This window comes from Narcine bancroftii, chromosome 2, assembly GCF_036971445.1.
Source record: "Narcine bancroftii isolate sNarBan1 chromosome 2, sNarBan1.hap1, whole genome shotgun sequence".
Taxonomy (NCBI): domain Eukaryota; kingdom Metazoa; phylum Chordata; class Chondrichthyes; order Torpediniformes; family Narcinidae; genus Narcine; species Narcine bancroftii.
This window is the reverse complement of record NC_091470.1, coordinates 358,102,512-358,115,218: the sequence shown is the minus strand read 5'-3', so window position 1 is coordinate 358,115,218 and position 12,707 is coordinate 358,102,512. Positions and strand designations below refer to the sequence as shown.

At 42.7% G+C, this 12,707-nt stretch overlaps 1 protein-coding gene across 1 annotated transcript in view; it reads left to right on the top strand.

Moving 5' to 3' along the window:
• The window catches only part of LOC138753129 (piezo-type mechanosensitive ion channel component 2-like), a 224,482-nt gene that overhangs the window by 85,883 nt on the left and 125,892 nt on the right, over positions 1-12,707 (top strand). Inside the window, exons 29-30 of the mRNA XM_069915705.1 lie at positions 3,281-3,377; positions 10,302-10,467. Coding sequence (XP_069771806.1) covers positions 3,281-3,377; positions 10,302-10,467 — 263 coding nt within the window. The remainder of the gene's footprint in view (positions 1-3,280; positions 3,378-10,301; positions 10,468-12,707) is intronic.

Here is a 12,707-nt window from a genome sequence, read left to right as displayed (position 1 = left end):
CATGTTAAAGTCACCCCCACGACGTGTTCCAACCTTACATACCTCCAGTACTTTTTATTTATTACCTGTGCCACTTTAATGTTGTTATTGAGTGGGCTGAATGAGTTGAACTGGATTTCCCTGAGTAACAGGAAAAGGTTAAATAGGTGTGGACTTTATTCCCTGGAGCATCGGAGAATGAGGGGTGATTTGACATAGGTATACAAGACAGATTAAATGCAAGCAGGCTTTTTCCACTGAGGTTAGGTGAGACAAGAGCTCTCATTATATTCTCAAGGAACTCCAGTAAATTTGTAAACAGGACCTGGCTATGCTGAATCCATGGTGCATCCATGATGGATTCATTTCTCTCCAGATGCCTCGTTATATTTCTTCTTTAACTATATCTTCAAGCATTTCCCCAACTACAGATGTTAAACTAACTGGCCTATGGTTCCTGCCTTTTGCCTACATCCTTTTTTGAATAGCGACATTAACTTTTGGCGTATTTCAATCGACTGGGACCTGCCCAGTGTCCAGTCAATTTTGGTAAATTATTACCAAAGCCTTGATTTTAACTTTTGCCATTTAATTCAGTACCCTGGGATGTGGTCCATCAGGACCACAGGATTTATCTATCCTTAGACCCTCTAGTTTTCTGAGTACAACCTCTTTAGTAATAGCTATTACATCCAGATCTTCACTTCCCATCACATCTATATCATCTGTCTTTGGCATGTTCGACGTGTTCTCCACCATGAATACTGACACAAAATAGTCATTCAAAGCCTCAGCCATTTCCTCTTCTTCACTTTAGCCACCCTTTTGCATTTTATATATCAGGTAATTATAAAAACTTTTACTGTCCATTTTTATATTTTGTGCTAATCTTTTCTCATAGTCTTTCTTCCCTTTCTTTATTCCTTGCTTCATGGTTCTTTGTTGCTTCTTAAAGCTTTCCCAATATTCTAATTTCCCACTGCTCGTGGCGACTTTGAATGCACCAGCTTTTAGTTCAATGCTTTCCTTGACCTCTTTAGTTACACAAGACTGCCTGCCCCATCCTTACTGTCCTTGCTTTTAACTGGAATATACTTCTGTTGAACACTGTGAAAAATATCTTCAAACATTCACCACTGTTCCTGAACCATCGCTCCATATTGCCTTCATTCCCAGTCTACCCTGGCCAACTCCTCTCTCAGCTCCCTGTAGTTTCCCTTGTTTAGGCATAACTGGTTTTAGACCAAACTTTTATAGCCTCTATTTTTTATGATAATCTCAATCATACTGTGATCACTCTTTCCAAGAGGATTCCTAACTACAAGATAGCTAATTTTAACTGTCTTCTGGCACAGGACCAGATCGAAGATAGCATGTTCCCTTGTAGGTACAGTCACATGCTGTACAAGAAAGCTATCATGCATACCTTCTATGAAATCCTCCTCAAGGTTGCCTCAACCAACCTGATACACCCAATCTATATGCATGTTAAAGTCACCCCCACGACGTGTTCCAACCTTACATACCTCCAGTACTTTTTATTTATTACCTGTGCCACTTTAATGTTGTTATTGAGTGGGCTGAATGAGTTGAACTGGATTTCCCTGAGTAACAGGAAAAGGTTAAATAGGTGTGGACTTTATTCCCTGGAGCATCGGAGAATGAGGGGTGATTTGACATAGGTATACAAGACAGATTAAATGCAAGCAGGCTTTTTCCACTGAGGTTAGGTGAGACAAGAGCAAGAGGACAAGAGTTAAAGGCAGATTTGATGTCAGAAGAGATCTAATCAGGGGACATTAGTGTAACTCCGGGAGGAGCACAAACTGCTGTTCGAGAACTCAGCGCGGTGGGGGGGGGGGGGGGGGGGAGAGTGGGGTTGCATATAATTCCTTTTGGTGACACCCCACTGATGGCATCACCCAGTGTGGTCCGCAACCCCATAGTGGCAATAGTGCTGCAGGTGGGTGGGGGAACACAATAGCCCATTTGTAGGGGGGGGGTCATGGTCCGCGAATGCCCACCTCCCCATGATGCCGAGCCCAGTTACAGGTGAAAAGGGAACCTATTCATGCAGAGAGTGTGGAATTAACTGCCGGTTGAATTGGTTTCAAAAGAAAAATTTGGGTAGGTACAATATCTGATTGGGAGGGGTATGGTGCAGGTCAATGGGACAAGGCAGAACAATAATTACTGTGCTATATCTCTAAATTTAAAATTTATTTCAGTTATCCTCGCACCTTCAAAACGTATGGAGTTTGGAGGTTAATTGGGTGGCATGGGTTTCATGGGCCGAAAAGGTCTTCTACCATGCTGTATCATTAAAATTATATGAAAATTTCCATCATTAGGGGTTTTAATAACCCCACTAAATGAAAGATGGGGGGATGTGGAAGTGGGATGAATATAAATAGGCAGAATGATTTGCTCTACGTATGACAAAGATGGGCTGCAGGGGCTACTTTTGTGGTGTAGTGATCCAAGTTTTGATGAACGGTCTCTGTTTTTTGCGATGATTTTCCATGATTCTTATCTCATCAAAGTGAGCAATTCATCCTCGGCTAATATTTGAATGCAGGACATGGCGGGAGGAGAAGAGTTTGTTCAATAACATGTAAAGTCAGATTGGGCACTCTCTCAGCTAATCCTGACAGGGAACAGTTCTCAACACTCTTCACCCATTTTTAAAAAAAATTAACATTTTATTTAAGAATTTTAAAATCACATCCACACACATACATATTCAATAAAGATATAAATAAAAAATAATAAAGCATACATGTGGTATAAGTATAGATATATATTCTTTCTTCTTTGGCTTGGCTTCGCGGATGAAGATTTATGGAGGGGTAAATGTCCACGTCAGCTGCAGGCTCGTTTGTGGCTGACAAGTCTGATGCGGGACAGGCAGGCAAGGTTGCAGATCCTCCAACCTTCCCACTCACCAAACCCTGAAAAAATAAGAAAAAAAAACAGAGAATGCCAAAAATAATTATTATTCTTGATACAAACAATAATGGAGCAAAGTTTTACCAACGGGACAGGCCTTCTTGAGATTCTGTGTTGTGTGATTGGTGAACTAACAGCAAGACGCACCAATTTTAAAACTCCCGTATTTTTCACCTTTTTATTTTGCTCGATTTTTTTTTGCCGGTTGCTTGAGGCTGCTGGTGGTTTGAGTTCCGGATAACAGGGGTTTTGCTCTATAACAATTGCTCAATGGGCCAGATGACCTTCTCTGCTCCTATTTCTTCTGTTCTTATTATCAAAATCTATTCATGAATATGTATTTCTTTTACAGATAGGAGCTTGTGCCTACATCAATTCTTTAGTTTTGAGGGGATGTTGGTTTATCCAAACATTTGGCCTTGTCTGTACAGTGAAGGGGTATGATGAACGTAAGTAATCTCTTCAGCCTTTTTTTAATAACACATTAGACATCGATTACACATCAATGTATAAAGGCAAAAATTAATCGAGGGCTGAATACATATATCCTAGGGTGGCACAGTTAGCCCCATGGTTAGCACAAAGGTATTACAGCTCTGACAACTGGGATTCAAATCTGACACTGTCTGTAAGGAGTTTAAATGTTCTCCCAGTGTCTCCGTGGGTTTCTTCTGGGTGCTCTAGTTTCCTCCCACATCTTAAAGTACGGGGTTAGTATAGTGGTTCTCAACCTTGGTTTTTCCACTCATAGATCATCTTCAGTAATCCTTTATTAACCACAGAACACTCTGACATCCGAGGCCATAGGTGCTCTGTGGTTAGTAAGGGATTACTTAAGGTGGCATGTGAATGGAAAAAAACAGGTTGAGAACCATTCAGTTAGCAAGTTGTTAGTAAGTTAGCTTATTATGGAATAGGTTTATATAGGTCTGTGCAACATAATGGGCTGATCAGCCTGTGCTGTGCTGCAATGTTCTACCTTAGTAGGTCAATTGGTCATATGGGTGGCATGGGCTCATGGGCCAGAAAGGCCTGTGCTGTATCTCTAAATTTAAAAAATCACATGACTTCAATGGATCCATGTACAACAGGTGGACCGAACTTTCCACCTGGATCTCTGCATTTCCACATCTGGTCCAGATGTAACCTCCATGATCCTTGAGTTGGAGGATGACCAGTCCTCGGCCAGGAGAGTGTGTAAATCCCAAACACTCATCCACCCAAAACAGGCTTCGCCTTTCTCTCAAACTGAGATTGCTTTACAAATGTTTCAGAGATATTTTTTAAATGCTCAATTCCAAAATAAATTATGTAGCAACGTCAAAGGTGGATGAATTAATCTATAAAAGATTATTATCTGGAAAAAAAGCCAAAAAATGCAGATTTAAAAATACAAAAAAGGACAAATAATTAAAGATATTAAATATCAGCAAAATATTCCTTTTTTAAATTTCCTTCCCCTTTGTCCCTAAAGTTCATTGAAAGAAAGACGTTTCAGATCCAGCTCACATTCTCATTGTATGAGGCAAATCCCCAAAGAAAACTGTTAGCAAGTCCGGAACTTGATCCCACATGAAAGCTTGCACCTCATGCAGGTTAAATTAGAATCAGAATGTATTGTCATGAACAAGTCATGAGATTTGGTGTTTTGTGGCAGTATCATAGAGCAAACATTCATATTATAAACCGCTATAAATAAAAATAGTGGTGTACGAAAAGGGTCTTTGGTTCATTGATTATTCAGGAGTCTGGTGGCAGTAGGGAAGAAGCTGTCCTTGTGTTGCTGAGTGCTTGTCTTTCGGCTCCTGTACCATTTTCCCAATGGTAGCAGAGTGAAATAGCATGGCCTGGGTGGGGGTCTTTGAGGATAGAGGTTGCTTTTTTAAAACACCACCTCATGTAGATGTCCTTGATAGATTGAATTCTAGTGCCTGTGATATCACAGGCCAAGTTAACAACCCTCTGTAGTTTATTCCTGTCCTGAGAGTTGGCACCTCAATACCAGGTAGTGATGCAACCAGCCAGAATGCTCTCCACGGCTCAGCTGTAGAAGTTTTCAATGACATACCGAATCTCCTCAGATACCTCACAAAGTATAGCCACTGGCGAGCCTTCTTTGTGATTGCATCAACATGGAGGCTTCAGGACACATCCTTGGAGATGTTGACACTCAAGAATTTGAAGTTTTTGACCCTCTCCACTACTGAGCCCTTGATGAGGATTGGATCTTGTTCCCCTGACTTCCTCCTGAAGTCCATAATCATCTGGTCTTGCTGACATTGAACGCAAGGTTGTTGTCATTACACCATTGAACGAGCTGATCTATCTCCCTCCTGGACGCTTCCTCATTGCCGTTTGTGATTCTGCCGACAACTATGGTGTCATCGGCAAACTTGTAGATGGCCTTGGAATTGTGCCTGGCCACACAGGCATGAATGTATAATGAGTAGAGCAGTAGGATAAGCACGCATTCTTGGGGTGCGCCTGTGCTGATAATCAGTGAGGAGAAGACGTTGTTTCCAATTCATATCGACTGTGGTCTTCCGATGTGGAAGTCAAGGATCCTGTTGCAGAGGGGGACAGAGAGGCCTAGAGTTTGTTGCTTCTTGACCAGACTGAGGGAATAATGGCGTTGAAGACTGTGCAGTAGTCAATGTGTGAATTACTGATTTTGAGGTGATCCAGAGCCAGCGATATTGCATCTGCTGTGGAGCGATTGTGGCAATAGGCTAATGGCAGTCGGTCCAGATCTTTGCTTGGGTACATGTGAATTCTAGCTATGACCAGCCTCTTGAAGCATTTCATCACAGTAGAAGTTAGTGTTAGTCATTGAGGCAGCCCACGTTACGCTTCTTGGGTACCGGGATGATTGATGCCCTTTTGAAGCTGGTGGGAACCTCTGACTGCCACAATGAGAGGTTAAAAATGTCCGTGTTAATTGGTTGGCACAGATTTTCAGTACCCTTCTAGGTACGCCATCAAGATCTGATGCCTTGCATCAGAATGATGTTCTGATGTCGGCCTCAGACACAGATATCACAGGGTCCTCAGCCTTTTCATGGATTCTCATAGGCACTGTTTTGTTCTTTTTCTCAAAGTGGGCAATAAAGTATTTAGCACATCGGGTAATGAAGCATCACAGCATCTATAGTTTTCACCTTCACCTTGTAGGCTGTAATGGCCTGCACTCCCTGCCATAGCTGACGTGTATCTGTCTCTCTCTCGAGCTTCCTCCTGAATTGCCACTTTTCTTCACAGATAGCCTTCCGCAAGTTGTACCTGGACTTCTTGTAAAGATCCCGATCCCCTTGTTCTCTCCCTCAGCAGGTTGCAAATTTTCTAATATATCCAGGGTTTCTGGTTGTGAAACACCCAGTATGTGCGTTTGGGGACACACTCATCCAAGCGGGTCCTGATGAAGTCGGTGACACCTGCTGCATATTCATTCAAGTCTATGGATGAGTTTTTGAATATCTTCCAGTCCACCAATTCAAAGGAGTTCTCCAGTCGCTCCTCTGCTCCCTCTACCACTGGTGCTGTGGTTCTCAGTCTCTACTTGTATGTCGGGAGTAGAAGTACAGCCAGGTGATCACACTTGCCGAACTGTGGTCATGGTTTGGCTTGGTAAGCGTTCTTCATGGTGGTGTAGCAGTGGTCGAGCATGTTGGTTCTCCTGGTCTCGCTTATGACATGTTGGCGGCAGTTTGTCAGAGACTTCTTCAGGTTGGCCCGATTGAAGATAAATAGATGAATGCCAGCAGTTCCATTTAGAACGGTTAGTCACAGCCAGCAAGATTCATCCCAACAACCAAGTGCACACAACCAAGAATGATTTTTACCTTCATTTTTCAAAATGGTGTTTGCTTCATCTTGATTCGTATGTGTGAATTCTTAGACAATACATGGATGAAGGAAAAGGTTCTTTACTTTAAAGTTGTTGTAAACATCAACATGAGGCCATGAGGCTGGAAGTCTCCATTACAGATCTTACATTCGAATAGGTCAGCGCCTACCTTCTGGTAAGGTCTGTATGATGCTGGGTGGGGCTTTAGTGGTTCTGCAGGATTGCTTGCTGAATATTTATGGCATATTGTACAGTATGACACTTCATTTGTTATATTATTGTTGATTCTTAGCCAGTACATCACCTCTCGTGCTCTTTTCTTACACTTTCCGATTCCGAGATGTCCTCAATGGATCCTTTTTAGCACCTCTTTTCGCAGACACTTTGGGATAAGGATTTTCCTTCCTTTGTAGATGGTGTCTTCAACCACTAATAGTTCTGCCCTGCAGTTCCAGTACTCTGCAACGTCAGGTGAACAGTCCTGCTTCATGTTGGGCTATCCATCTAAAAGGTTTTTTCTCATTTGTCTCAGTGTTTCATTTTTGTTTGTCTCTGAATTTATGAGCTCCATTTTTGCATCTGAAATGGACAGTGCTCTTGTGATCATGTCCATGAAGGCATTCACATCTTCATGCATTTTGGTGTTTGGGGCTCTCTCATGTCAACAGCTCTAGACAACGTGTCTGCTGTGTACATTAGCTGACCCAGAGTGTACGTTATATTCAGTGTATAGTGTTGCAGCCTAATCATCATTCTTTGGGCAATCATTTAATTGGTCAGTCTCTGCACTAATTGCTTGTCCTGACACAAACTGATGAAATATTTCACGGGCGTATGTGATGCTGAGTAGCTCCTTTTCAATTTGAGCATATCACGTCTCTGCGTCTGTCATTGAGCGTGATGCATACAGAAAAACTGCACTGAGCCCACTATGTGATGGATCTGATATCTTGATGGGTCTCGCTGGATCGTAAAACCTCAGAACTGGTTCCTCTGTGAGCAGTTTCTTTAGTTCCCTCCATGACTTTTCATGGTCAAGATTCCACTCCCATTCAATGCTCTTTCTGTTAGTCTTCTCAATGGAGCCATCGTTTCTGAGAGGTTGGATATGAATTTACCCATATAGTTGATCATTCCATTAAACCTCTGTATGTCCTATTTGCATTGTTGCCTTGGCATGTTCCCAAAGGTGGACACATTTGTAGTATCTGGTCTGATGCCCTCACTGCCAATAATATCTCCTACAAATGTTAGTTCTGTTACCCTGAGCTGGCATTTCTCTCTATTCAGCTTCAGGTTTGCTTTCCTTGTTGCTTCCAGCACTTTCCTTAATCTCTCATCATGCTCCATTCTCGTGGTTCCCCATACTATGATATCATCCATTGAGGTATCAACTCCATCCAGTTGTTCATGGACAATATGGATAGTTTTGTGATACACCAGGAACTGAGGCAATTCCAAATAGTAACCTTAGGAATCTGTATCTACCAAATGAACTATTGAATGTGCACACAACCTTGAACTTGCTTCATCCAATTTTAGCTGCCAAAATCCTGATGATGCATCTAACTTGCTAAAAAACTTTGCATTTGCAAACTGTGACATGATTTCTTCATGCATCAAAAGCTTAAAGTGTTTCCACTTTATTGTTCTGTTTAGATCTCTTGGATCCAGGAAAATTCTAAGCTTTCCATTTTTTTGTCCACAACAACTAGCGAACTCACCCACTACATTGGCTCTTCTTTCTTCTGAATAATGTTCAAGCTTTCCATCCTGTCCAACTCTGCTTTTAGTTGTTTTGAGGTGCAAATGGAACTTGTCTGCATGGATGTATTACTGGCACCACACGTTTATCCACTCTGATCATGTGTTCTCCTGGAAATCAGCCTAGACCCTGAAATAGGTCATTGTACTCTTGCATGAGTTCATCACAGACTGTCTCTCCTTTGCTTTCCACAATGAGGACTCTTTTTATCAGTTTTAGTTTCTCACAGGCTGTTAAACCAAGTATGGCCTGTACATCCATTGGTACCATGATGAATGTTAGCATCTTCTCTGACCATGCAGTATGCCCCAAACTGTTCCATTATTTTTTCCAGTTTCATTTTGTCTCCTTCATCAGCAAATGTTAAGTTATTATACACGTCCAGGACTTCATCATCCATGACATGTAAGGGCACTGATGCTTTCACTTTATCACTTTTCCCATCAGCTCCGACTGCCACTAAATATAATCCAAAATGCTGTTAAAATTCTGTTTCAATTTTCAGCCAGATTACCTGTCAGCTAAAGTTTGGCTGGTGGGTGTAATCCTTCCATTTATCTCTTTGTTATCTTCTCTACACTGATCAGTTGCTGACTTTCGATTTTACCTTTTAAAGTATTTCCTTCTAATTTCTTCATCCCACTTCTGACACCATGTTTCATCTTGTATTCATATGTGTGAGTTCTTAGAGAACATATGGATGAAGGAAAAGGTTCTTTAAAGTTATTGTAAACAGCACCATGATGCAGGTCATGTGGCTGCAAGCCTCTATTGCAGATCTTACATACTTTGTCTTGCTCTGCGTCAGTCCCCTGCTGGCATCCAAGTCTAATCAAACGGGAGCTATAATCCTTAAGACATTGCTAGTTGCATTGCAACCACGATCACTACCATTATAGATTTCAATATTGATCTTTCAGCACAAATCAGCCAAGTTTAAAACAGATATTTCAACAGTGCAAACATTCTCACCTGTGGTGTTTAAAAATGCTGTCATGCCTCTAATGCAGTAGTTGTCAACCTTTTTCTTCCCACTCTCATACCACTTTAAGTAATCCCTATGCCATAAGTGTTCTGATTAGTACAGGCTTGCTTAAAGTGGGATGTGAGTGAGAAGGGAAGGTTGAGAATCCCTGCCCTAGACCCAATTGTTATTGAAATATTTTGCTTGAGAAAAATTGTCATTGGAAAGATGAAACCGTGCACACAAGTCAATGAGGGATGATTAAAACAGTGGTTTTCAAACATTTTCTTTCCACCTACATACCACCTTAAGTAATCCATAACCAATCACAGAGCAATTATGGCATAGGAAATTCTTAAAGTGTTATGTGATACGAAAGAAAAAGGTTGAAAGCCACCGTTCTAATGGAATCACAATTCCTGTATGTGGCTGATAACATCCAAATGAAACCAAGTCAGTGTGGGTCCAGTGAAAGAATTGTTGTAGTTTTTAGGCAGAAGGTTGTTAGTAATCCACTTGTTCAGCCTATGTCCAGTGGGGTTTCCCCAGCATGAATGCCTAAGTTGATGTTACTAATGAGCACAAGGTTGGAAAGGATATCCAGTTTTGACATAGAGTTCACCCGAAGGGGAACTTTTAAATTGTGCCATAATGCAGAGAAAATGCATATTTTAGATTGGAACAAACAATAAAGGTATTCTGGTGAATTTAAAAGCCACAGATTTAGAGCAATGCATAGATTCATTCCCAAGGGTGATGTTTTCCTTTTGCCGGGTTGTAAAAAATATTGTTCTCCCCAGCTCCTCCAGAGAACCTGAAGAAATGCCCATTGCCGAGTGGTGAAGCAGGCATTATCTGGGACAGTATATGCTTCTCATTTCTACTGCTGCAGAGAAGGGTGTTTATGAGTTATTATTTCCTGCATGTAGTGGCTGACATAAAATCGGCACAGATTCTTGCATCAAGGTAAGATAAAGCAAATCTTAATGTTAAAATATGACAAAAGGCAATGCTAGTTGCATTCATTTATCACTTCACCAAGATAGTAAATACTTTCATCCAGCTGAGCTCAATTCAACTGTGCAATGCTTTAATTACACTGGGCAACATTATTTTTCTCCAAGAAGTTTGATTCCTGAAAACAAATTGGGGATCATGAAAGACAACTTCAAGTAGAACACAAAGATAATTTCAGATTTACTGTATCACATAGAAAGTTGGAGAACCATTAAATTAACTTTTATTGAATTTAGCATAATGATGCAGACATATTGCATTAGTTCAACTGACCTAAAAATGTTTCATTTGTACTGAGTATCTGATGCCTCTCACATCAGTGTCCAGCAATAGTCGGCCAGCACTGATGGATTCAGTCACTCTGATACCACTTTTTCATGGCCGGAATATCCTGGTCGAACTTTTCACCATGTTCGTCACTGATGGCAGCAAGATCAGCAGGGAAGAAGTTCAAGTGCAAATCCAGAAACTGAATTTTCAATGTGTAGCGTGCGCGCTACCGTGAAGTGTGGAATGGATAACACACACCCAAGAAGTCGAAGTCGAAGAATGGTTTATTACACGGGCAACTTGGCTTATATTCTCTCCCCACTGCTGACGACAGGAGTGATGTAACAGCAGCTCTAACCTCAGATTGGTCAGTGTTCCCACTGTGGCTTGTTTTTTCCTGACGTGCAGGTTGTCATCTGGGACGAAGGTCGTTGGCCCCTGCAGGGTCTGTGCAGTCGCCACATTCATTAGCCATCTTGTGTACCAGGTCATGTCCCAGTTAGCGGGATGCTACACAACCCCCTCCCCCCACCGCGAACCAGCCATTGGAGTGCATTCCGCCATTTTCAGTGGCCTACCTCTCCATTGCTGGGGCTGAGTGGAGACTGGTAGGCTAATGTCCAAATGTGTCTCTTCCTTACTGCCGAGATCCAGCACACGTCGACCCATTGTGACTGACTACTTTGTACACAGTGTCCCATGTGCCCCCTCCAAACAAAAACGTGACATAGGACTTGGCCTGGCCATGTGGCAGAAACTGCAGAGGGGCTGAAGTTTCCAGTCTTTCATCCAGCTTTATCAATGAGGCTCTCGGGTCCTTTGGGTCCTTGACAGCAGCCAAGAACTCCCCTGGTATCACCAAAGATGTGCCGTACACCATGTCGGCAGCTGAAGCATTGAAATCTTCTTTCTTTCGGTGCGGGGCTGATCCCCAGGAAGACCCAGGGTAGCTCGTCTGCCCAGTTCAGATCCTTGAGCCAAGCCATCAAGACCACCTTTAGGTGCCATCAACCCGTTGGCCTGAGGGTGATACGATGTGGTGTGGTGGAGCTGGTTTCCCAGCAAGTTGGTTAGCACTGTCCAAACCCCAGAAGTGAACTGCGTACCTCTATCGGAAGTCGTATGGTCCAGGCATCCAAATCTCAACACCCACGTGTTAATCAGTACCCTGGCACAGTTCTTGGTGGTTGTGTCAGCCAGCGAGACTGCTTCTGGCCACCTCATGGAGTGGTCAGCCATGGTGAGGAGGTATGTCACCCCATGGGAGACTGGTATTGGCACTATTATTTCAATGTGAACATGGCTGAACCTACGTCATGCTGGCTCAAAAGTCTTGGGGGGTGTTTCTTGATGTGTTTCTGCACTTTGGACATCTGGCAGAGTGTGCAGGTCTTGGCCCACTGACTTACCTGTTTACGGAGGCTGTGCTAGATGAACCTACTGGCCACAATTATGACAGTAGTTCTGATGGCTGGGTGCGCCAGGTTGTGCACAGCATCAAAAACCTGCCATCACCATGCTGCCGACATCACGGGGGAGGGTTTGCTGGTGGTGACGTCACAAAGGTGCGTCTGGCTACCAGGGCCAATGGCGTCTTCCTCCAGCCTGAGGCTCGAAACTGCCATCCTGTATGCTGGGATCTCAAGGTCTTCCAGCTATGCCTTGGCTAGAACTCTATAGTCTATTCACTGGGACAGGGCTTGGATGGATTCGATTGAGGGGGGGCTTCAGTTAGTTTTCCCTGCGATATATTGGATGTCCGTGGTGAACTCAGACACGTGTGAGAGGATTCACTGCTGCCTCGCTGACCACAGGTCCGACACTTTATGGAAGCAAAGGTTAATGGTTTATGGTCCGTGAAGACCCTGAATTTTCTACCTTCCAAAAAAATACCTGAAGTGCCTGACTGCCAGGTAGAT